This window comes from Peromyscus maniculatus, chromosome 1 (assembly GCF_049852395.1).
Source record: "Peromyscus maniculatus bairdii isolate BWxNUB_F1_BW_parent chromosome 1, HU_Pman_BW_mat_3.1, whole genome shotgun sequence".
Lineage (NCBI taxonomy): Eukaryota > Metazoa > Chordata > Mammalia > Rodentia > Cricetidae > Peromyscus > Peromyscus maniculatus.
Window position 1 is genome coordinate 119,698,972 of NC_134852.1, and position 25,987 is coordinate 119,724,958.

General features: G+C 46.6%; 1 protein-coding gene across 3 annotated transcripts in view; it reads right to left on the reverse strand.

Moving 5' to 3' along the window:
* Scube2 (signal peptide, CUB domain and EGF like domain containing 2) overlaps window positions 1-25,987 on the reverse strand; it is a 62,586-nt gene that overhangs the window by 5,269 nt on the left and 31,330 nt on the right. The window contains exons 13-21 of one of the 3 annotated variants that reach the window (XM_015997278.3): window positions 25,792-25,878; window positions 23,938-24,042; window positions 19,336-19,491; window positions 18,759-18,965; window positions 7,516-7,686; window positions 5,870-6,037; window positions 5,160-5,321; window positions 2,764-2,961; window positions 542-694 (exon numbers count right to left, since the gene is read on the reverse strand). In XM_015997278.3, the coding sequence (XP_015852764.3) occupies window positions 542-694; window positions 2,764-2,961; window positions 5,160-5,321; window positions 5,870-6,037; window positions 7,516-7,686; window positions 18,759-18,965; window positions 19,336-19,491; window positions 23,938-24,042; window positions 25,792-25,878 (1,407 nt within the window). The remainder of the gene's footprint in view (window positions 1-541; window positions 695-2,763; window positions 2,962-5,159; window positions 5,322-5,869; window positions 6,038-7,515; window positions 7,687-18,758; window positions 18,966-19,335; window positions 19,492-23,937; window positions 24,043-25,791; window positions 25,879-25,987) is intronic. The other 2 variants (XM_076563447.1, XM_076563448.1) reach the window with 2 other exon arrangements.

Consider the following 25,987-nt stretch of genomic DNA (forward strand, 5'->3'; position numbering starts at 1 on the left):
CCAGCACTCAGGAGGCAGAGGCAGACGGATCTCTGTGAGTTCAAGGCCAGCCTGGTCTACAGAGTGAGTTCTAGGACAGCCAGTGCTACACTGAGAAACCCTGTCTCAGAGAGAGAGAGAGAGAGAGAGAGAGAGAGAGAGAGAGAGAGAGAGAGAGAGAGAGAGAGAGAGAGAGAATCCGGTTTGACTAGAGGTATATCTTAGAAGCCCAGGGTTTGATCGCCAATGGAACTGAAGAAAATAACTCTTAGAGATGGTAAATCACCAACATAAAGTCCTGAAAGAGACCATGTTCTCACACCTGACTCCATTCACTTTTCCTGTATTTTCTAGACCATTCTTTTTCATTCCTACAGTGAGTGTCCCCAAATGTCTGTTTAAAATGTGGCCCCGGTGAGTCAGCCATGTCCTTTTGCCTCACCCTGGCTGGCTGGTTGGTTGAGTGGGTGTGCTTGTCAGCATCTGCCGGCTAGCCCAGAAGCCAGTTCCTTCAGTTCAAAGCAGAGCCACACCATGCCTGCCATGGGCTGCACTTGCTTACCATCGTATGTCACATAGGGGATCTGGAATCCTCGGGCACTGTTCCCTTCGTTGGACTTGAACTGAATCCAGAGCTTCTTTGACCTGGAGGTGAAGGCGATGGGGCGTTCGTAGGTCTGGCAGGTTTCATATGTGGTCACAGAGTTGGATGAAGCTGCCGAGGGAAGTTGGAGGGGGTGGGGTTCAAGAGGTGTCATGGAGCCAGCAGTCAGGAAATGCTTGCCTTTGAAAACACTTAGCCCACACAGTAAGTTCAGCTCAAGAACTCTTGGTCGGGGAGATGACGGCTCCCTTGGTAAAGCGCTTGCCTTGCAAACACGAGGACCTGAGTTTGATATCCAGAATCCGGCTTTGTTTTTGTTTTGTTTGTTTGTTTGTTTGTTTGTTTGTTTGTTTGTTTTGAAGCCAGATAAAGTAGTCATGAGATAGCTGAGACATGTAGACCCCTGAAGTTTGCTGCCCAGCCACTCTAGACTACTTGATAAGTACCAGGCTAATCAGAGAACCTGTCTCAAAAACCAAAATGGATGGCATCTGAGGAATGACAGCTGAGGTTATCCTCGAGCCTCCACAAGTACCTACACATGCATACATGCATTCTCTCTCTCTCTCTCTCTCTCTCTCTCTCTCTCTCACACACACACACACACACACACACACATACACACACACACACACACACACACACACACACACACACACACACACACACTCAGGCTCATCCTAACAGTAGAAAGCCCTGGAAATAGAGAAGTTTCCACTGGGGATTATACTTTACCCCAAGGAAAGGCTAAGCCCCACCTGCCCTCAGCAGACAAACGGCCACAGTCCAGGCTATCCCATCCATGGTAGGAGTGGAGAGATGGCCCCAGAGTCCAGACCCAGTTGCTGATACCCAGCAAGAGTCAGCCCTACTTATTGTAGCTTTCTGAGGGTACACTAGGCATTTTAAGGGCTTGATCTCATTGATTCCTCTGAAAACCATAGACGCTGACCGATTACTACCTCTGTTACAATAAGGACTTGTGGCCCAGGGCCACAGCCAGTATGTGGTGAGGACAGGATTCAAACCCTCATCTGACTTCAGGCATTTTAACCACTAATAATGGTCATTGCACTCTTGAACTCACAGCATCTGTATAAGACTGAGCTTATCAATATTCCGTTTTGGAGTGGGGACGAGCTTATGATTGTACCACCCCCCCCCAGTGCCCCTGCTCCATGATCTGTACAGTTATTGGTGGCATGGGAAAGAGAAATTTGTTTTAGGGCGTAGTCATTGGAAAGGTGCCCATGTTCCTGTAAATAACATCTTGTGGCCGGGTGGTGGTGACGCACGCCTTTAATCCCAGCACTCTGGAGGCAGAGGCAGACAGATCTCTGTGAGTTCGAGGCCAGCCTAGTCTACAAAGTGAATTTCAGAACAGGCTCCAAAGCTACACAGAGAAACCCTGTCACAAAAAAAAAAAAAAAACAACAAACAACAACAACAACAAAAAAAAATAACAACAAACAACTTCCTCTCCAAAGACAAACACAGAAGAAAGACTAATTGGGAAGAGGAAGGGAATTAGTTGGAGGGAGACACAAGAGGGTAATGGAGGGAGAATATGATCGAAATATATCATATACATGTGTGAAAATGTCATAATAAAACCCATTATTTTATAAAAGTAGTATATACCAGTAAATTTCAAAGAAGGAAGGAAGGAAGGAGAAGAAAGCACATGGCTTTTCCAAGCACTCTGCAACTTGAACTCTTTTAGTCCTAACAACCCTACAAGGCAGTGGATGCCGTTTCTCCAACACCCCCTCTCTGAGAAGACTACAATGAGAAGCTCCCAATGTCCACCCAAGATCACAGACCGAGTAGGAGGTGAATCTGGGATTGAGCCTGCTCTCAACTCTGTCATCAAGCTGCATTGATGGTAGCATCCCTTTACAGACACCAGAGACTGAGTCAGGATAACAGGAGGGACCTTCCTTTCTGGCTGGACCATGCCTTTGGCCTTGGCCAGTCCCTAAACTATATGTTGCTACCTAGAGTGAACAATGTCAAGTCAGTCCCACTTGGCTATAAACTCATGTCCCATCTCTGTTCTACTATGAAGGAAAGAATCTACTAGACCTGCTCCTCACATTTAAATCTGGGGGTGGTAGGGGGAGGCAATCAGGTTTCCTAGGCTGCCTTGGGAGGGGAGGGAAGCCCAGGGAGAGACGCACAGGTTTTCCGCATCACCAGGTAGTCACCACAGTCATCTTCTATGGGCAGGAAGATCTCGGGGACCACAATCAGGATACGACGTTTAGGGGGTGGGTTGATGGTCCAGGTGCACTCCGAGTTGGCGGGATAGTTCCCAGGGTAGTTTGGGGATTCGATATATCCTGTGAAGTCCCCCAGCTCTCCTCCACACTTCCTGTCTGGAAAGGAAGTGCCATGAGTTAGAAGGGCAAAACACTGGCATTGCTATTATAGACACCCCAAGGGTAGCTGAGATCCGTAGACCCCCTGTTGAAAGGAAGTGACGCCACCTAGAGAATGTGCATCCTGCCCCCTAGAGAATGTGCATCCTGCCCCCTAGAGAATGTGCATCCCGTAGTGCAGGTCTCTGTGGGAGCCAAGCAGCACAGATTCCCCAAAGCAGCCCACCTTGCTAGCCTGAAGACACCAAGGTTGACACTTTTAATCTTTGCTGTTTTGTTTACAATTCTATTTATCAAGGGGACATAACACTGAACTCAGAACACAGCTCACAGCTCAGTAGAGAATATTTAACCAAGACCTTTGATGAAGATAAAACAAACTTTTTTTCACTCTTCCTTCTGTTTAAAGCCACATTTTATTTTTCAGTGGAGAAGGAAGTTTCAGCTAACTATTGGATGCACTTGGACATGCAGTATGTTTACCCATGGCATCAGAGGAAAAGAGACATGGGTACATGCTCACTACCTCAGCTCTGCTGTCAGACACTGAATCCCCCACACGTCGCCCAGAGATCTGGGGCTCAGTACAGACATAGTCAGGAGTTCCTCAGGGGACTCACTGTTTAATTCTGTTAGGTAAACCTGTACAAGAGACTTGGGGGGGCGGTGATTTTCTTCTCTAACTATAACTTGTTGTTAGCAGTAGTAAAAAATAATAACTAGGCTTTTCTTCTGAGAGAAAAAAGAGAAGGGAGAGTCATGGAATCCAGGGTTGCCCGAGAAACTGACTTGGGGCTCCTGATGGACAGCCAAGGCCCAGGGAGTGGGGAGACTAGGAATCGAGTCATCTTAGTATGAGGAAGACTTCCCTAACACTATGAGTCTTCCCAAAGTCTAGTCTACCAACAGATGAGGCTCTCATGGACGGTAGTGAGAGCGCTGTTGAAGCATGTATTCAATACCACTGTCTATGGCTACAGCTACATTGAGACAGAGAGGACATTTGGGGCCAGGGCTGTAGCTCAGTGGTAAAATTCTTACCTCACATGCACAAGGCCCTCGGTTCAATCTCCTCTTCCGAAATGAAAACAAAACACAACAAACAAACAAACAAACAAAAAACCACCTAGGAGAGAAAGCTAGATAACCTTTTAACCATAAAACTCCCCTGGTCAATGCTCCTCTCAACCCCAAGCTTCTCCAGTTTGGGGAGGCTTCCTCACTAGGCTGGATGGCAGTCACTGTTAGATGAGCTCTACTTTGGACCTTTACTATAGAATTTCATATAGCAGGTAATGCAGGAAAAACCCACATTAGCAAGCCCTTAAACGGTTCAGTTCCCCATCGGTGAAACTACAAATCACACTCCTTAGCAGGGCATCTAAGGCCTCCTTTTACTGACCTGCCAGCTCTTCTATACTCAGATTCAGAAGTCTGCTCCCAGAAGGCTTTTTTTTTTTTTTTTTTTTGGTTTTTCGAGACAGGGTTTCTCTGTGTAGCTTTGTGCCTTTCCTGGAGCTCACTTGGTAGCCCAGGCTGGCCTCGAACTCACAGAGATCCGCCTGTCTCTGCCTCCCAAGTGCTGGGCTTAAAGGTGTGCGCCACCACCGCCTGGCTCCAGAAGGCTTTTCACTTGCCTAAGCCTTGGCTTCCCTGAGGGCTGTCTGGAACGTGAAGCTCTCCTATGTGCCCCATCCTCCTTCCATGCTCTCCAAAGACCTTTCCTCCAGACCAATCGCTTGCTCCTTCTGCAGCCCTACAGCCTGGCTCCCGGCAGCTTGGCCAGGCTGACCTAGCAGGATGCTGGGAATAGGGCCGGCCCTCAGACAATGCATGCTGAGCTAGGCTGACTTAAATTATCCTCCAGGGACAAGGACAGTTGTAAGTGTAGAGAAGGAGCTGAAGTGGGGCTCAGGGGGACAGGGTGCAGTGTTTTAAGCACTTGGTTCGATCCTCCACCCCACACTTATAAAAAAGGTGAGTACTTCTGGCTCATAGCTAGAACTCCCGTTTTAACAGCCAAGACACTGTGGCGTCTCTCTCCCATGGCACTGGTCCACTTAGCTGTGAGTGGGCCTAACATCACGCACATGATCCTGAATGAACCTGGAACCCCGGCTGCTCCCCACACCCCCTACCCAAGTCTAGTCTTGCCCTCTAGTCCAGCCTGTGAAACACCTTCGAGAAAAGCCTACTTTTACACTGCGTTATGTTGGTAGAGCCATCAAAGTCAGTGGTAGTATTGCCCGGGCAGGAAAGACAGTTATTTTTTCCAAATGCAGGCTGGTATGTCCCCAGTGGGCAACGGATACATCGGTGTGTGGTGGTGTTGTAGACGTGCCCAGGCGAACATTGAACTGTGAAGAAAAAGAGTTTTTAATCAAATGCTTCAAGGTTTATGAAATAAATTATGCCTAAATGAAATACTGCTTTCCGGGCAAGCTGGGATTAATTAACACTTGATTCCCTCAATAGCCAGAGTAAGAGGGATTCATAACCTCCAAATGCACTCAAATGCACGTGGCCAGCAGCAGTAGTCACCTCTTAAATCTTCGGGGTGGGAACACTGAGGGAGGATGCTGGCCAAGGCTGACTTAGACTTCCCTTGGGAGAAGCAGGGAAGTGGGGATCTGGAGGGGGCTGGCAGGACTGAATGGAGGTGCTGTGGGAGCAGCTAGGCCCCGATGCTAAGATAAAGGGGGTCTAGAGGGGTGGAGCTCAGGAGATCTGTTTGTCAAACCTGCTCGTTGCTGCCCAATCATCAGACCTAAGTGAGCTGCCTAAGTGGCTGGAGACATCTAAAGCCCTGCCATACGGGCAGCCCGGACTGGGTCACATCTTCACTGGATCCTGCGGAACTCAAGGAGAGAAGTGGAGTTCCAGAAAGGGCCAAGCAAGTACTCACCTCTGGTTTCACAATCCTGGAAGGAAGTGGCTCCTAGATGTTTAGTGGGAAGGCCTCCTCCACATGGGAGGCATGATGTACGGCCCTCATCAGGCTGAAAGGTGCCCAAGGCACAGAGTTGGCAAGGGGCAAATCCATCTGCTGAATATTCACCCGGTTGACACAGGCCTGCAGGAAGTCATGGCCCTGGGTGAGTGAGGCTCCCCAGGAAGGCCATTCCCCACCTCTCTGCAGAAGTGACGGCCTTCGTGAGGCCTTATATCCCATGCTGACTTCAGCTCACACATCAGTGAGAAGCACCCAGCCAGTCTTGCCGGGACCTTTTGGAGGTGGGCAAAGATGTGCCTGAGGTTTGCACATAGACCTACAGAGCCCAGTACAAAGATGGACACCAAGAGGCCATGCTATCTGCTTCTAGTATGAGAAAGACCTAATGTGTGCAGAGCCTGGCCTGCACACTACCTGGGGACCCCTTTAATGGGGTAGCCTTGGGGTGGGAACCGAGTAAGGGGCATGAAACAGTCTCTGCTGTGGAGTCAATCTGGTGATTAGACACAGAAGCCCAAACTCACTTAGAAACTGCATGAACTGATCAAGAGTCTCCCATTTCACCATTTATTCAGCTGCAGCTTCTTCACTGAGGTATGTCCTGGCCTACTTCACCCAGTCTACTAAACCCAACTAATTCACTCCACACGGGCAGAGGGACCCAGTGACACTGATTTTAAGCATGGCTCCTTTCTTCCTCTCAAGATTAGGAAAGGAGGCAGCCATTAATGAAAGACACAGAAGCTCTGTTCTTTAGGAAGCAGTGTGTCATTAGCAAGATGCTCTATAGAGTCTATGTCTCTCACGACCCTACCCACATTCTATTTTCTGTTTATTTGTGGGATTTTTGGTTTATTTTTGGATTTGATTTATTTTTATTTATATTTATTTATTTCATCTCTCTTGGGATTTTTCAATTATTTTTTATTAATTTTGTATCAGCATGTATCCAATGTATTCTAATTACTCTCTTCTGATCCATGTTTCTCTCTGTCTCACCCCTATTAATGCCCCCTCATCACTACCTGTCCCTTTTCTAGATTCATGTGTTTTGGTTTTGTTTTGTGACCCATTTCATTTAACCAGAGCCCTTTGGACCAAGAGATGGCTGAGGTCTCCAGTGTGCATGTTTACAGAGTGAAGAAAGCATGTAAGTGTAACATTTATATTGTTCTGCCAACATCATCCCCATCTTTTTGTTTTTATCTTTGAGACAGGGTCTCATGTAGCCCAGGCTGGCCTCAAACTCACTCTGTAGTCAAAGATAACCTTGAACTCCTGATCTTCCTGCCTCCACCTCCCAAGTACTAGGATTACAAATGTCCACTGCTATGCCCAGTTAATGCAGTACTGGAACTCCAACTCTACCAACTGAGCTGGGTCCCCATCTTCATTCATTTGCTCGTGTGGGCATCAGCCTGGTGTGTCAGGTGCCAACCCAAGCACTAGAGAACTAATAATGAACCCAACATGCTCTCTGCTTGTGGAAAGACCAAGGTCTAGTGTCCATTGTCCAGAGTCTTTGGGGGGCTACCAGCCTTAATCTGAACAATGACTCTAGGGATTGGAGGAGTAAGAAGGGACAGCAGAATCCTTACCTCCACATTCAGATGCATTCCAGGCTTCTGAGACTTTCAAGGCCCCAAGATTTTCTGGTCTTGGGCATGGCTCACAAGTGACTTGTCCTTCCTCATTTTGGAAGGTTCCATTTGGACATAAAATGCAGCGTTCCTGTGATCCATCGTAATACGTCCCAGCCCTGCAACTGACTAGCCAAAGGGGGAACAATCTGGTCAGTGTGAGACAGAGGCTGAGGAAGCACAATGTGAGCGCTGGAGATGAAAGTGTCAAGATGAAGATGGACCACACTCCTCATGTAAATCCCTTAAAGATAGAGTGGGCATTGTCTCTGGAATCCCCACTCCTGAGCCCTGTCTAAAGGGTCTGTATCTCCCTAGACCAGATAGCCGGGACCATAGGAACCTTACTTATTTTGTAGCAGAAGCACTTAATGAGGAAATGTTGTTTTGTTTGTTTGTTTGTTTTGCTTCGCTTTGCTTTGTTGCTTGCTTGTTTGTTTAACTTCTGGGTTGTCCTAGTTTACAGGGCTATCAAAGGAGTATAAAGGTGAAAGTTAACCAAAAAAAAAAAAAAAAAAAAAAACCAGCCGGGCAGTGGTGGCGCACGCCTTTAATCCCAGCACTCGGGAGGCAGAGCCAGGCGGATATCTGTGAGTTCGAGGCCAGCCTGAGCTACCAAGTGAGTTCCAGGAAAGGCGCAAAGCTACACAGAGAAACCCTGTCTCGAAAAAAACCAAAAAAAAAAAAAAAGGTGAAAGTTACTCATTGTGTGTGTGTGTGTGTGTGTGTGTGTGTGTGTGTGTGTGTGTGTGCGTGTGTGTGTGTGTGTGTGTGTATTTCCCCTGAAAGAATTAGGGGCCTACAGCTTCACACATGCTAGTCAACACTCTACCACTGAGCTCCATACAGATCCAGTCCTGAGGAAGGTATTCTGAATGCTGCCTGGCAGGATCCTGCAAGGCTTCCTAGAGGAAGTCACATGAGTCAGGCCTTGAAGGATGAAGAGGATCTCCCAGTAGAAATAGACCCTCCGGGAGGTTCTTGCATGACATATTGGAAGAAAAGGAAGGAGAGCTGGGGTTAGGTTAAAGGAGTTCCTGAATTCCAGACCTTGGGATTTTATTCTTGGGTGGGTGCGGGAGGCACTGGAAGGAGGAATCCCATCAGAAGCTGTGTTTTCTAAAGCTCCTCCTTCAGTCACTGTGTGGGTAAGATCTTGAGGGTCTCATAAAACAGCATACTTCAGATGCACAATAAAATGCATTCCAAAGCATAAACCGTTGTAAATGTTCCAGAAAGAATAAGCAATAAGAAAATTCACGACTGTGCTTCTGATTGCGAGTTAATTCAAGATTCTGATGGTGCTAGTTAAATCAGGATTTATGCCCTCTTCTACTGCATGAAAGTGAAGTAAATATACCCAATTTGGCTTCCTATTTCAACAGTTAAACATCATCTGTATAGCTCCCTAAATAGCCTTTCTATGTAGCTGACATTAAGTACCTACTGTGTACCCGACACCACACCAGACACCTGTAATATGCCTAATGTATTCCTTAGCATAACCCTGGAGAGCAGATGACATCACTGGCTCGGATTAACAGAAACAGAGCCTAGGAATGACTTGGTCCAAAGTCTCACAGCTACTGTGTGGAATACATCTTTGGTAAGGTTTAGAGCCTTGGCTCTAAGAGAGGGTATTTCTCTGGTGTAATGATTAGCACCCTGAACCCTGACTTGGGAGAGGAAAAGGTTAATTCGCACAAGAGGAGACAGAAGAAGCTCAGGCTTTGTTAAGCAGCTGAAGGTCTGACTAGAACAAAAACGTTCTTTTTAAAACTTAAACTTTCCAGGAAATAGAAGGACCACAGGACAAAGTTGACCACCCCACACCTCAGCTGTCTGAGGGGGTGTTATCTCCATCCTATCCTAGAAGTGCAGTTTGTGTGTGCAATCTTAGGGTTAAAAAAATCTATCATCAGTAATCAAAATGTTCAGTGCTTGATGTCCCAACTCTTGGGAGGCAGAGACAGACCCATCTCTGTGAGTTCAAGGCCAACCTGGTCTACACAGCAAGTTCAAGGCCTACGTAGTAAAACCTAGTCTCAAAAACAAACTAACAAAAAACAACAAAAATCGTTTATTACCCACTTTTCATTATTCTCTCAAAAATATTGTTTAAAATAAGGTTTTATTTTTATCAGAATGAGGCTATGTGATATTCCAGTTATCATTTCTACAGTACTCAACCAATAGAATCTACACTCATATTTAAATGCTAACATCTTTTGGCATTGTTTGCGTTTTTTGTCTTAAAATATTTGTGGGCTACTTTTATGAGTTTGTGATTTTTTTTCAAAAAGATTTATTTTTATTTTATGTATATGGATGTTTTGCCTTTATGTATATTTGTGCACCATGTGTGTGCCTCATGCTTATAGAAGCCAAAAGGGGGTATCAGGTCCCCTGAAACTGGAGTTACAAATGGTTGTTACTGCCATGTGGGTGCTATGAATCAAACCTGGGTCTCTGGAAGAGCAGCTAGTGCTCTTAACCACTGAGCCCTCTCTCCAGCCCCCAAGGAGTCTGTGATCTTGTTATCACTGAAATCTTAAATGCGATCCTCCCATGCTTCCTTGGCACTCAGCATTATAATGCACAGACAGGACGCATCTATCTGTGGCGGAGTCCCTATTTCAGACTTACCCTCTACACACGGCCTCATTGCATGATGGTTTCTACAACCACACTGCTTCTCACCCACATCGCATGAAAAGCTAGGCTGAGTTACAGACAAGACATTCAGGTGTCATGCTGTATCTCACCTGTCCATTCCAGTGTCTATGGTGGGCCAGTAAATAAGAAAATAACTTTTTTATGGATTTATCCAGCCAAGCTGTCATGGAGGCTAGCAGATAGCAATTAATGCTAGCCTGACTAGAGTGCCTCTGGCCTGAGCCATTTCCATTGGAGGAAGAGCTGTTGGCAGACGCCCAGGTTATAACTGTGACCCCAGCAGCACAGTCAATCCTCGCATAGAGACAGATCAACATGACTGTCACCATTGGCTCCTCTGGAGGAAAACACATGCCCATGTTCAGGCCTAGACCTGTGTCTCACGGAACAGGGTACCAGGATGGACACAGGGCTGTCCACCTTGGAGCTATTTACCCAACTCCAATTCCTGTCAAGGTTCCACTTGAAGAGGCCTCACATCATCCCCTATCAGCTGAGATTTCTTAACTGATCAAAGGGTTGCCCTGTGGTCAAGACGGTCTTGTTTCTTTCTCCCCACAGTGAGTGGCCTGCTTCACATAAACAGCCTCATCTAGTCAGTCAGTTTCCATACAGAAAGACCTTAGGGAAAGAATTCGTGCCACATACATTTGCTTCTTCCACGGGGTAAACAGAGTGAACCCCTGACTGTCTGGCTGCCTGGGAACAGCGCTGTGCCTGCGTGCCGGATGGGACCTCAATCCCAGGTCCCGGTTGCTTCTCTTCCCCTTGAGTGGCCTGCTTGTGTGGCTGCCCTCAGACAAAGGAGGCCATTGCCCCCAGAACACTTCGCCATCACAGGAGAGCTTTTGTGCGCTGTCAGTGACCATTAAAATCCCATTCTCAAATCCCACACAGCTGTTTCTCCTCCTCTTAAAAAAAGAAAGAAAAATACCAGAAAGCCTTTCTGATGCAAAAGGGTGGAAACCAGCAGGGACCAGGATTAATGGTGACAAAGAGGCCTAAAGGCTTGCCCCTCTTTTCAGCTCCCTGGCCTTTGAGTATTTCAGGCTATGGGCAAACACTATGGTCCCTCGGCAGCTAAGAGGGTGAACCTAATAAAAGAGGCCACTCTCCAGCATCTCACCGTTGTCTGAAGGATTGAGTCTTGACTTCTGAAGGAGGGCCACAAGCAGCCCATGCGGATTCCCAAGGTATCCTGGGGCGGCTGCTTTGTCCCAGCTCAGAGGCAAGTCCCAAGAGTCCCAAGGCAGTGCAGTGGCCTCAGGATCCTGGTTAGAGCCTCCTTTAAAAGAGTACCCCAGGATAACAGGGCACAGCAACTCCTTGGACTGAAGAATTGCTTCTTCATTGTCTTTGTAGGATTTTGAGGTACGGTCAGTTGCTGCCTGAAAACATAGTCATGGGTGAGGCCCAGAAATGAGCCCAGCTGGGTGCCTTCCTTGCTGGGGACCCAAGTGTGTGTTATGTTCTCTTCACGCCTAGTTAAGTGAAGCCAAAATTTTGCTTCCTTCAAAGTGACTTTTTGGCCCTCAATCTAAATTCCCCCCCCCCCCCACACACACACCAGAAAGCTAGGCTTGGTATACTGTCTTTGCATACTGTCACCTGTCCTTAGGGGTTCTTTCTTTCTTCTTAACTCCTTTTACATTTTACTTATTTTGTGTGTGTTTTAGGGGGCGGAGGGGGGGGGGATACATGCCAGAAGACTACTAGTGGGAATTAGTTCTCACCTGTGGGTTCCAGGGAGCGAACTTTAGTCAACGGGCACCCTCACCCTGAGTCATCTTGCCAGCCCTGTCCCTTGGCGGTGCTCATGAAGAATCGCTCGTGTCTTCATTTAACAAGGATACCAAACAAGAACTGTGTGTCTAGTGTTATTCTAGGAGCTGGAGATACAGCAGAGAGGCTGACAGATATAGCCTTACCCTAATACAGCCCTTGTTCTCATGGAGAGTATTAACAATAGGCAGAGGAATGCACAGTAGCATGCCCGACAGTGGCGTGGTACAAAGTAAGCAGGGTGCCGGGCCCCAGTGTCTGTGTGTGTCTGTTTCAGTAAGGTGACGAGGAAAGACCGCTCTGGGAGGGAAACAGTCTTGCTATGAGACTGTCCAGTAGAGAAGACCAGTGTCACAGGAAGAGGAGGAAAGGGGCAAGGTGAGTGGAGGTGTGTTTTAAGAGGCTGGACCAGGAGAATTTACAGGTTTGAGGCCAGCCTGTACTACACAGTGGGACCCTATCTCAAAAATAAAGAGCATACCTATAATCCTAACACTTGGGAGGCTGAGTCAGGGAGATCACTGGGAGTTCAAGGCCAGCCTGGGCTATATAGTGCAACACTGAAAAACAAACAAACAGACAGACAGACAGACAAACAAAAACAACCAAACAATACAAAACAAGCAAGGCAGGTTGTATGGGGTCTTAAAGGCCGTGATAAGGAAAGCAGGCTGACAGTGTGTAGAGGTCCTGAACTGCCAGGCGGTGTGACAGAATTTCTGTCTCTAAGCCATCTTTTGGCTGCTGCATGAGAACAGATGGAGGGCAGGAAGGGGAGGAGAACACTCAGAGCCTGTGAGGACAGACAGGGGAAAGGAGGTGGTTTGGAAGCCAGCCAGCCGTGCCAATGGGGAGGGTCACTAACTGGGCGCAGGAGCCTGCCTGCAGGCAGGGCTGACAGGATTTACCAAGGAGGGGTGAGGGGTAGAGCAGGGGAGATGCCAGGCAGACTCCAGCTTTGGGGTAGAGCCACTGCGTAAAGAGAAGGGCCATTTCCTGAGGGGAGGAAAGGCAGGTCTGTCTGGGAAGGAGGAGGAAACAGTGAGTGTTGATCCTCAGGGGTACTAGCTAAGCTCTCTGTGTTCTCTGAGGCACATACTGCACTTTGAGGGCTTTCTGGATGACTCAGAGGGGTAAGGAAAACATTCTCAGATCTCTATATACTCATCTCTCCCTATTAAATAAGAACAAGCCTCCACCGGTTAGGTATATGGTATAAGACTGGTCCCTCAGTCAATCCACCTGTCCAAAAACCTTGAGACAGACAGTTGTGGGGTTGATCTTCCATGTCTCTAAGAAAAGAGAATTGTGGGTATTCCACAACCCTGGGTATGTAGAAGGACTGATAGACTCACTTCTTGCCATACATTTTGAGGAATTATGGCTTAACTGTGCCTAGTCAAATAGACTTAATTGATTATAATATGTAGTTTCAAACAGAGTGATTGGCCACCATAAAGTCGCAGAAAGCAGCCATGGATGACTCCTTCGAGGCCATCCGCACTGAAGGTTTACAAATGGCACTCAGACAAGATAGGAACATGCGGGGTAGACACATCTTCTACCAATATCACTAGCTCTTGATCAAGCCATATCACAAGACAAAGAGTCATGAATCAATCAGATCTGACAAGTGTTCGCACAAAGCATTAACAAATGAAAAGTCTGCTTTAGAAATGGATTCACACCAGTACAATCAACAGTGAACCTTGCCAAGTTGGAAAGAGTATACCTGAAGAGGAAAGCCAGCTAAAATTTTGTTTATTTAATCTTTGCCTTATTCTGTCTTTTATCATTTATTGTTTATATTAGCTAGTAGCTAGTATACCAGAAAACAGTCATAAATTCAAATATATATTAAAGAGACAGAGAAAGATACACACTTAAACCATAGAAAGAGAGGAAGGGGGAGTATGAGAGCGAGAAAGACAGAAAGATAGACAGACCTATAGCTGGATAGGGCAGTTAGGGGGTTGCCACTATATAGTGTGTTTTTTTTTGTTTGTTTGTTTGTTTTTGTTTTTTTGATTTTTCGAGGCAGGGTTTCTCTGTGTAGCTTTGCGCCTTTCCTGGAACTCACTTGGTAGCCCAGGCTGGCCTCAAACTCACAGAGATCCACCTGCCTCTGCCTCCCGAGTGCTGGGATTAAAGGCATGCGCCACCACCGGCCCGGCATATAGTGGTATTTATTTATGTATCTATTTATTTATTGAGAGCATGATTGCACATTCATGTATGTGTACACACACATCTGTGCCCATACATGTGGAGGTCCGAGATGGATATCAGGTGTCTTCCTCTGGCATTCTCACCCTGTTTTTTGAGGCAGGGTCTCTCACTGAACCTGAAGCTTACTGCTTTGGCCACCCTGGCTGTCCAGTGAGCTCCTGCGCTCTGCATGGCTCTGCTTTCCAACACTAGGGCTACGTCATATGTAGCCATGCCCAGCTTCTACGTGGGTGCTAGGGATTTGAACTCAAGTCCTCTTGCTTTCAAAGCAAGTGCTCTTACCCATTGAGCCATCTGCCCAGTCTCTACAGTGGTATTTAAAGCAGAGGTCAGCTAAGAAAGCTTGACAGAATTTGGAATCACCTAGAGACAGACACACCTTTGAATATGTCATTGAGGTTGTTTCCTGGGATGTTAAGCCAAGAGGGAAGGCCCATCTTAGCTGTGGGTGGCACCATCCTCTGCACTGGGGTCCCAGAATAAGTAGAAGAAAGTGAGCTGAGTATCAGTGTTGATCCCTTTCTGCTCCCAACTGTAGACACGATACAACAGCTGCCTTACGTCCCTGCCACCATGATGGACTGCGTCCTCAGACTGAGCCAAAAGCAACTCTTCCTTTTGACAATTGTTTTCTGTCAAGTATTTTGTCACAACAGCAAGAAGAATTAATAATACAATACCTCTGCCTGGAAATTACACTGGTCCAGGGGCACGGGCTTTCTCTCTGAGGCCTCTGGCTTTCCTCTTTCAATAAGTGGCCTCTCCTCTCCCTGCTGTTAATACTCTAAACCACAGCTGTCCCTCACTCTACTGTCCACTCCACCACTCAGCAAGCCTTCTACTCCTCTCTAAAAGGACAGAATATGGACTTGTAGGGATTGTAGGCAAAGCACTTAGCATAATACTGAACACATTGTAAGTAATTGATAAATGCCAATAATTTACTAAATTCTGTTCTTGCTATTGTTGAGACAAAGTCTCTCTATATAGATCTAGCTGGCCTCAAACTTCTTAATCTTCCTGCCTCAGCCTCCTGAATTCTGGGGTTACAAGCATGTACCGCCATGTCTGTTTTATCAAACACATTTCTTTTTTTGAATATTACTTATTTATTTAATGTGTATGGGTATTTTGACTGCATGCGTGTCTGTGAACCATGTGCCCACCCTGGGACTGGAGTTGCAGACAGTCATGAGCCACTATGTGGTACTGGAATCAAATCCAGGTCCTCTGATAGATCAGGCAGTGCTCTTAACTGCTGAGCCACCTCTCCAGCCCCCCAAGATCCACCCCAGGGCCTCACACATGCTCAGCAAAAGACTCCGCCATGAGCTATAGCCTCCACCCAGGAATCTGTAGTTTGTAAAATAGAACTGCTTTCCTACTTATTTGTACTTATTTCTGTATGCTCGTCTGTGCACATGTTCATTGTGTACATGTATGTTGGGTGTTGTGTGTATCTTTGTCGATTGCTCTACACCTTAGTTTTTGGGAAGGGATTTCCCACTGAGATCCGGAGCTCACTCATTAAGCTAGACTGGCAGGCCAGTGCGCTCCGGTGACTCTCCTGATTCTGCTTTCCCAGCACAGGGATTACGGGCACAGACCACGCTTTCCACAGGGGTGCAGGGGATACAAACACATGTTCTCATTGTTGCACAGCACGCACTTCACTGACTCAGTCATGTCTCCAGCCCCAGAACTGCTTTTCTTTTCTGACATCTTGCTAAATTGATCACAGATGGTATAAAGGTTACTTAAAGAACAGGCTGTCCCCAAATGCCAAATTCACAAATTCATCACTATGTACAAATGACAATAAAAAAAGTTTTCCTATTTGATCAGAAGTGAATCTTTTCTTTGGTGTAACTTGTGACTTTAAATTTTATTTTTAAAAAAGTTTAAATTATTTTGTGTAAGTGTGTGCGCATGCACGAGCCCCAGCCTGTGTGGAAGACAGAGGACAACTTGTGGGAGCTGGTTCTATCCTTCCACCACATGGAACTTGGGGATTGAACTCAGGTCATGTTTAGTGGCAAATACCTTTACCCATTATGGTGGGGTGAACAGGAATGGCCCCCATAGACTCATGTGTTTGAATGCTTGGCCATAAGAAGTGACACTATTAGAAGATGTGGGCTTTGTTGGAGTAGGTGTGGCCTTGTTGAAGGAAGTGTGTCACTGGGGAGGCAGGATTTGAGGTCTCATGTATGCTCAAGCTACACCCAGCGTAAGACCTACTTCATTTTCTGTTGCCTGCAGATCAAGATGTAGAACTCTCAGCTCCCTCTCCAACACCATGTTTGCCTGCATGCTGCCATGAAAATAATGGACTAAACCTCTGAAACTGTAAGCCAGCCCCAATTAAATGTTTTTCTTTATAAGAGTTGCCATGGTCATGGTGTCTCTTCACTGACTTGGTCCCATGTTGAGTACAGGATTCATTTTCAGTGTTAGAGAAAGCTTTTGGGAAAACACACTGCCTCTTTAAGAAACAAACCCAAGTCGGGCAATGGCGGTGCACACCTTTAATCCCAGCACTCAGGAGGCAGAGGCAGGTGGATCTCTGAGTTCAAGGCCAGCCTGGTCTACAGAGACAGCCAGGAAAACAAACAAAAAAACCCAACCAAATTTAGCTCATAGACATGTCAGGGACACATTGCATAGCATAACAATTTAACTCTATTGGTGTCCACCATAGGCCTGTGTTAGGAAAGCTGTTCCTCTTCTCCGGTTTGCACAGCCAGCACTGCTCACATGATCCCTGAGGGTCTGCAGGCCTTGACACTAGTGTTTCTGAGACTTTTCACAAAGTCTCCTTGATGAACCCACAGTCCTTACCTCAACAGGCCTGGGAAGGGAGGGGCTGCAGTTCAGCTCCAAGAGACCAGAAAGAGGACCTGCCTGGCTGCTTGCCTGAGAGCTCATTCCACTCACCCTAGAAAGCAGGGCCACCACAGCCAGCTCTTGTCACTAATTTGGTATGGAGACTGGAACTCTGAGGAGTCCAAGTGAGAAGCCAGCCAGCTGGGTTTATTGCCCTCTTTTCTTTTTAAGAAAATCAGCTGGAGTAAGAGTCAAGACCATCTGGGAACTGGCCCCTTGTGAGCAATTACATTCAGTGTTCTCTAAGCTTTGGCAAAGCAGCAGTTTGGAGCTGTGATTCTCGGTGAAAGTTCTCCAGAACGCAGCTAGCTTCAGCCATGCCCATACAGAAACACCAACATCCTACCCCTATATCTAAGCTCCATTGCCTGGGCCTAAGAGTCTCCAGACCCTTTAGAATAGACACCTGCTTCTTCTTCTTGGGGGAATCTAGTCACTGAACTTCACCTTACACAAGAGTGAAAACAAGCTTTGCAATTAGACTGAAAATTCAATCTTCAGGAAAAAAACTATTATCATTATTATTTGGGGCATGCACAGGGTATATGTGGGGTGTATATGTGCATGTGTGCTTGTACATGCATGTGCATACATGTGGAGGTCAGAAGACAACCTAGAGCTTTCAAATTAGGCAAGGCTGGCTGGCCAGCAAGCTCCAGTGATTTCTGTCTCTGCCTCTCCAGCACTGGGATTACAAATATGCACCACCAAGCCTGGCTTTTAACATGAGTGCCAGGGATCAAATTCCGGTCCTTGTGTGCACATGGTAAGTGCTTTATTGGCCCGAGGTATCTCCCACCAATAAAATTTCCAGCAAGAGAACATAGACCTCATTTTATGACCTGTAGGAGATGCTGGTCCCTGCCCGGTAAGATTATCGATAGATCAAGGGAGCTGGGGCAAGGTTTCGTTCCTAGCAGATAAGAACCAAATCAATTACACTTATCACTATAAAGGGAGACCCCAACTTCCTTCTGTGAGGCTTCTCAGACAGTCTCTCTTGTAACTGCACAGAACAGATCTCACATCTGACCACCCTGGAGTCTCTTGCTGGATTTAGAACTGATATTTGCTCTGAAACACACACACACACACACACACACACACACACACACACACACACACACACACACACACACGCACAGACTTAAACCAACAACATGGCATGGACCTGACACTGCTTGAAGCCCCAGCACGAAGCCCAGGTGTCTCGAAGGCACCTACATGGCCTCTACTTTGTCTTCGCACAAAACCATGGACAGAAATGAGTCCATTCATTACCACCAGGGGCCAAGCCAAAGAGTAGTAACTACAGAGACTGTGACAACAGAGTTTGTGGAGGCTCACACTAGCCAGGCAGCAAGGCCAAACCTACATTTGCTTTTCTGTCCTTGAGTTCCACAAACACCGCCAGATATGAGGAAAAGACAGGTAAGTTACACCTCAGCTCCTGGGGAGCTCCAGGGCTGGTAAATACACAGCAGCTAACAGATGAGGGAAAAAAACCTCCCTGGTGTTCTCTGGAGTGAGCCCAGAGAGGAAGGACGGCCCAGGTCTCACTGGCTCCCTTGTTCACATGTCTAACCCTCCAGGCAGAGCTGTCAGTCATCACACTTTGGGCTACTCACCACACTGGTTTTCTTCCTGGCCCTGACCCACTCCACAGGTTTCCTCCTGCTGTTCGGATGCTCGGAGGGGCTTTTTAGCTATCTTGAGGTCCATGCCCGAGAGCTGCAAGTGAAACCGTTCCCTGTGGGCAGCCTTCTTGAGCGTGCGGATGGCTTTCCGGAGCCTCTTCTCCGTCCGCTTTACTATGCAGCTCAGATTGCAGGAAGCTGTGGGAACAGGGGTGACAGCTGCATGGGGACAGGTCCTCCTCAGGCTGCAGGAAGGATGTCCAGGCTAGACCCACCAACACCCCAAGTCCCCTGGAGCTGGGAACCCAGCAGGCTGGGCAGCATTTAATTCAAACACAAATTTTGGGGACCCAAATGGTAGCTTTGGGTTTTATGAAGTGGAGGGGGAAAAAAGACTCTCCATCGGGTTCTAAACCAATTTAGTGTAATTTGTGAGGGTGACATCAAACAGGAGATACTTGAGGGCTTACACTAATTTCTGCCCCCCAAGAATGATGGGAAATGACAGGCAAAGAGAGAAGGAATGGGTCCTGAGAAGTCCGGCCCTGCGGCTAGCTTTCAGACCAACCTGTCACCTCCTTTTTGTAAGTTTCCAGTCCAAACTCAACCGTGATAAATACTTCCTTAGGGGCGTTCAGTCGGCCAGGGGCTGCCGGGACTTGCTTGCCAGAGCTGCATGTAAGGTTTGCGTACTGGAAGCTCTCTTTTACTGAGCTGTGCCTCTCTGTATGAAGAAACAAAACGATCGGAAGCCAAGTCCTGGCAGAGCACTGAGCTGAGCATTCGCTAGGGCTCAGTAAACATTTCATTACAACCCTCTAGGGACCGTGTGATTCACTCCACATGCAGAGCCTTTGCCAGCCCCTAGCCTGGAGCCCCGGGACATTTTCATTACTATGTAACTTTACAGTCTAATTCTTGAACATTCTCTTCACGGGTACAGGCTGGGGGTCTCCCACTGGCCAGCCACATAAATGCAGAGAACAAGAACCAGGGGCCTTGGGGGGTGTTTTGTATTTTTGATGGTTAGCTAAGGTGGTGGGCATTCTCAAAGCTAGACTGGGATGGCCTGATGCTGAAGCTTCAAACAGGGAACGAAAGGAAACCAGCCCCTGCTTCCTGTCCATCTGACCTTCGTGCAGCTCTATCCCAAAGGGAGAGACAGAACGGACATCAACGATGATGTCTCGGTTTAAACAACCGCAAACAGTAAACGGCACAAAGACTCAACAGAACCAAACAGTGCCGTGAAACCACGTGGGGTGACAGTGGAAATGCTTACAGTGGACAGGCTTTGCAGCCAGGCAATGCTGCCCATGCCAGCAAAACCAGCACTCGGGAGGCAGAGGCAGGTGGATCTCTAGAGTTAGAGGCCAGCCTGGGCTACAGAGTGAGTTCTAGGACAGCCAGGGCTACCCAGAGAAACCCTGCCTTAAAAAACAAAACAAAACAAACAAACAAACAAACAAACAAAAAGAAGACAGGCTTTGTATATCCCTATTCTTGATTTTCGTGGTGTCCCCTCTGCCCAGAGCTTCTGATGAATCTGCACAATGACTCAATAGACAAAACTAAACCAAATCAAACTACAGAGCAGAACCACATAGCCACAAAATCTATTTGCATCTCTTTTAAAACTGACTGTATTGAACTAAAGGTTATCTGTGCTATATATAGTCTTTAATTACAAAGCAATAGAGACCATCAGGGCCAGAGGAGGAGACAAATTCATTTTCTACCTCTATTTTCCCCCAAACATATTTTTTATAGTTTTAAAAAATGTTTTTATTTTTATTTATGTGTGTCTATATGCCACATATGTGCAGGTGCCTAAGAAGAGGGCATCAGATGCCTTGGAGCTCAAGTTACAGGCAGTTGTGAGTTGCCCATCATGGGTGCTGGGAACTGAACCTGGGTCCTCTAGAAGCGCTGCCAGTGAGCATTCTGAATCTGAGCCATCTCTTCAGTCCTGTTCTACATTTTTAAAGAGCTAACCTCCAAGCTTAAATAGATGTTTAATTTGAACTTGTTTTCCTTTCAATTTGTGTGTGTGTGTGTGTGTGTGTGTGTGTTTTCATGACAGAGTTTCTCTGTGTAGCCCTCGCTGTCCTGGAACTTGCTTTGTAGACCAGGCTGGCCTCCAACTCAGAGATTTGCCTGCCTCTGTCTCCTGAGTGCTGGGATTAAAGGTGTGAGCCACCACCGCCCAGCTTCCCATATCTATATTAAAACTACTTTTACATTATTTATTTATGTTGTGGTTACATGTATGTGTAGTTGCACACGTCACAGCTCACATGTGCCATGGGGGAGGGGTGCGTGTGGAATTCAGAGGACAACTTGCAGGAGTCAGTTCTCTCCTTTTCCTGTATGTGTGGGTCCTGGGGATCGAACTCAGGCTGTGAGGCCTGGCAGCAGGCTCCTTCACTGCTGAGCCGTCTCACTGGCCCTAACACTATTTTTATCTATTTATTTTGTTTTTATACAAATTTTACTCTGTGTGTCAGGCTGACCTAGAATTTACTATGTACTGAGAGCTAACTTTGAACTCACAACAGTCTCCTGCCCCAGCCTCCCAAGTGCTGGGATTACAGGTATGAGTCACCATGTTTAGCTTAACACTTTGTATTTTGAAGTAAGTTTAGATTTACAGAAAAATTGATGAAAAGTAGACTTCTTGCACACCCTCCTCTCGGTTCCTCCTAGTAACATCTTACTTCACACTGGTCCAATCTATTAAGTAAACTCCAGACCAAATCTAGTTTTTTAACTAATACTTTTCTGGGCTGGAGAGATGGCTCCTACCACAGTATGGTTAAGAGCTCATGCTGTTCCTGCAGAGGCCCAGAGTTTGATTCTCAGCACCCACATTGGGTGGCTTTACAACATCTACAACTCCAGCTCCAGAGAGAGCTGGCCCATCTGGGCTTGGCAGGCACCATACTCACACACATGGACACATAATTAAAAATTAAAATAAATCTTTAAAGACAAGTAATACCACACTCCCTGGGTGGTGATGGCACACGCCTTTTAATCCCAGCACTCGGGAGGCAGAGGCAGGCGAATCTCTGTGAGTTTGAGGCCAGCCTGGGCTACAAAGTGAGTTCTAGGAAAGGCGCAAAGCTACACAGAGAAACCCTGTCTCGAAAAACCAAATAATAATAATAATAATAATAATAATAATAATAATAATAGTAATAGTAATAATAATAATAATAATAATAATAATAATAATAACAAAAACAAGTAATACCGGGGCTGGAGAGATGGCTTAGTGACTAAGAGCACTGGCTATTCTTTTAGAGGACCCAGGTTTGATTCCCAACACCCACAGGGTGGCTCAGAACTACTTGTAATTCCAGTTCCAAGAGATCAGACACCCTCTTCTGGCCTCCTTGGGCACTAGGCACACATGTGGCACAAAGATACACATGAAGCCAAAACACCTATACACATAAAATAAAATTTTAAAAAATAAAAAATAAATACTTTAAAAGTACAAAAAATTTGACTCAGCCCTAAATAGAACCACCCTTGTTAAGGCCCAAGGAACAGCTCAGAAAAGGGATAGAGTGAATGTAAGAACCGGAAGGCAGGGAGAAGGGCTGTGGAGGACTGTCTTCCGGCCATGACACAGCCATCACGATCTCACAGCAGCTGCAGCTACTCACAGTGAGCCCGCCAACAGCCAATCACGGATCTCAAAGGGTCTCATGGGGCCCTATCCCTCCCTCCCAAACTGTGTCCTGACAGATTCCGAGAGGGCAACAGCCATTCTCTGAGTGCCTGCTGATGGGCCCAACAGCTTCCAATGGTTAGCTCCAAACCCACTGGCAAACAAATGGCCCTGGTTAGACTCAGTTGGTCACAAAGCAAAACAGAAAGGCATGGATGTGGGAAACCGACTCACAGTGAAGGGGAATAAGGATAGGGTGGGAGGGAGGTGAAGGATGACGGAGGGGTATCAGTCATCAGGATGCACTATGTACATGTATGAGATTTTACAAGAACAAATTTAATAAAAGTTAGAAAAGTGTAACTATGAAAGGAGAATATGAAAAATACAGAAGAAAAAATCAAAATCACCATTCTCCTACTCAGACATAATGACTTATGATACAGTCAACTTTCTAGAGCTTTTTTTTTTCTTCAACTTTATTTATATACAATTTCAATTAGTTAGACATATAGAATTCTACTGTCCACCTTTCCATCTCTTTTTTTGTTGTTTGTTTGTTTGTTTTCGTTTTGGGAGACAGGATCTCTCTGTGTAGCCTTGGCTGTCCTGAAACTTGCTCTGTAGACCAGGCTAGCCTCAAACTCAGCGATCTGCCTGCCTCTGCCTCCTAACCCTGAGTGCTGGGGCTAAAGGTGTGCGCCACCACCCCTGACTACGATCTCAGCCACATAACAAGACACCTTCCTACTTCATTAACATTCTTTGAATACACATAGTTAATAGGTGTACACATTCCATTAATGGAGGCACCAAAATGTATCTCGACTATTCACCGTAGGCAGTCAGAATAGCCAGCATGAGCTTTAGGTTTATCTGTTTCAGGGTAGATGGGGGAGAGAAAACCTTCCTAATCTGTCTTGATTTATCTTAAACTCCAGAAGCATTCTCTGAGGTTCTGATGGAAAGGAAAGCTAGGGAAGAAATCAGCACAGTCAGTTTGCTTGTTTGAATAAACCCGGTCCTCCCCGGATGGCACGTGCTCTACTACCGCCCCGGGGGGCCACAGTTTTCAAACACCAGAGCAGCAAGCACTCTGGATAGTCTCTCTTTGTTCCCCGGTGTTATCATTTCCAAATCAGCCCCCTTTTTTCAGAACTCATGCTGCAACCAAACTCTAAGATTAGAAACTTGAACCCAGTGCAGGCACAAGTGGCTGATTCATCTCAAGCCCACGACTCTAGGAACTCCAGGTTTCCCTAGAGCATCAACGGTGACCTCACAAAGGACCTCCTGAGGCATAACCCCAGAACTGCACAGGTGGGGGTCACGGCAGGCTCTCCTCCTCCTGGAGAAGCAAGTCCCACAGATTCTGAACGGCTCAGTGCCATCTGCCACGTGCTTGCATCATCGGGACGGCCATTTCCAGCTCAGCTGGTCCCTCACCCAACATGCAGGCAAGCTCCCTGCACCAGCCTTCTGATTCCATACCTGGTAGTGCTGCTCGCAGGCCCTCGGGAGACAGCTTGACCTTTTGCAAACTACACTTGCTTTCATTTAGCTTAAAGGTTACACTTGTCCTGACGGTGACGACATCTTCAGAAAGAAATAAGTAAAAGAAATTACCTTCATAGGCAAAGGAAGAGAACACCCAGCGGGTGGTGGCAAGCTCCTGCTGGCCGGGTCTCGCCCCATGCTATAGTCGATGAAGCCCTCTAACCCTTGAGATGAACCAATAAAGGTTTGGATCACGAAGTGTCCGTTAGCATGCACGGGTTCTCCTGAAGCCTCCTCAGAGTTAAACTTATCTCAAGGGAAAGATGGATCCAATGTTCAAATGTAACAGAGGAAGGGCCCCCAACAGTCTCCACAGTCAGGTGAAAGATGAGGTCATTTTTGTGTCTTCCTGAGAAGGAGGGCAAGTATCCTCCCGCTCAAATCTGGATAAGATTGTTGAGGGAAGTCTCTTGTATGTGTGGCTTCCTGGAGAGGACAGGGCTGAGGGGGCTGCCATTAGATGTGGCTACCACTTCTGGAGTCTGGGATGGAGTGAGTGCAGATTTCTGTTCTCCCAAAACTGATCTTAACTATATGTTGGGCTGGAGTCCATGCCTCTAACCGAAAGCCCTCTGATCTGTAAAAACTTCATCATGATCCTTAATCTTCCCCATCTCAGATTCCTCAGGTGTTAAATGCACACAGTTAAGCACCTGTTTTACGAGGATATTGCTAAGGATTAAATGAGATAATGGCAAAAATAAATGTTTAGCTGATTGCCTGGTAAGGATGGTTAGCTATTTGCTTGCCAATGCTTAGAGCATCCCAGATGACCAAGGAATTACCACTGAGGGATTTGGTGAACAAGACCATGTTGTCTCCTCTGGCTTGGTCCTAACATCCATCAGAACGGGCAGCAAAGAGCAGCACTGCTTGAGTTCAAATCCCGGCTCCGCTAGTTATCTGAGTCACTTTAAGTTCTTCCACCCCTCTGTGCCTTGGTTTCTTTGGTTAATAAGGATAATATAAAATCGATGCAGCCAAGTGTGGTAAACTCACTCCTATAATTCCAACACTTGGGCAGCTGAGGCAGGACTGTCATGAATTCAAGGTCATCCTGAACTACGTAATATGTTCCAGGGTAGCCTGGGTTACAAAGTGAGACCTGCCTCCAATATTTAATGCAGAGAGTTTCAAGTGGATTAAATAGCCTAGTCTATGGACTATAGCATATAGTAGCTGGAGTATTTTAACTTCTAAACTACCATCTTGCTTGAGATATCAAACTTTGGACATCTTTATAATATAGACAATATAGTCAAGATATAATGTGGTTCTCAATTTGGACAGTTTTGTAACAAAATGACAAATGTGTCCTTATCTGGGAAGATGAGACCTCCAGAAAACATTGGACTTTTATTCTTAGTACTGTGACAAACTGAAATAGGTTCAGGTCTCTTTCTTGAGACAGAGTCCCACTTCCCCTATTCTGTCCATGCCACGTCCACCAACATCATATGTCCCAGGCATGGTGTCTACTGGGCCTTTAAAGTGCTCTGGGATAGAAAGAATTTGGGATCCATGAAACCATTCTCTCCAGAGCTCTTGCCAATATGGTGACCCACCCAGGTGGAGCAGGACTTCCAAACACACAAGGAACACTCAGTAAGTATGGTTTCCACAGGTAAGTCAGAGATCAGACCCCAGAGCTGTGGGCAAGAACACCCAGTAACATGCTCACAGCATCCAGTAAGAAAAGAGCAGACAAAGCCACCCCCATGAGCAGCACCCCATGGAAGGAGCCATTGAATGCAATGAGCCCCTACAAGAACACAGTTTGGTAATTACCCCCAAAATCAGAGTCATTTGGTTTTTGCTGTCTGCTTCTGAGAGAAGAGGAAGAGCCGCAGGTGACAGAGTAGGCCTCTTGCAGTCCTGACGGATAGAATGTGGAATTGTCAAAACGCATAAGCAAGATGACAGGCTATCCTGGGAGCAGCTAAGTCACCCCACCCCGCTCCACACAGGCCACTAGAAAAATACC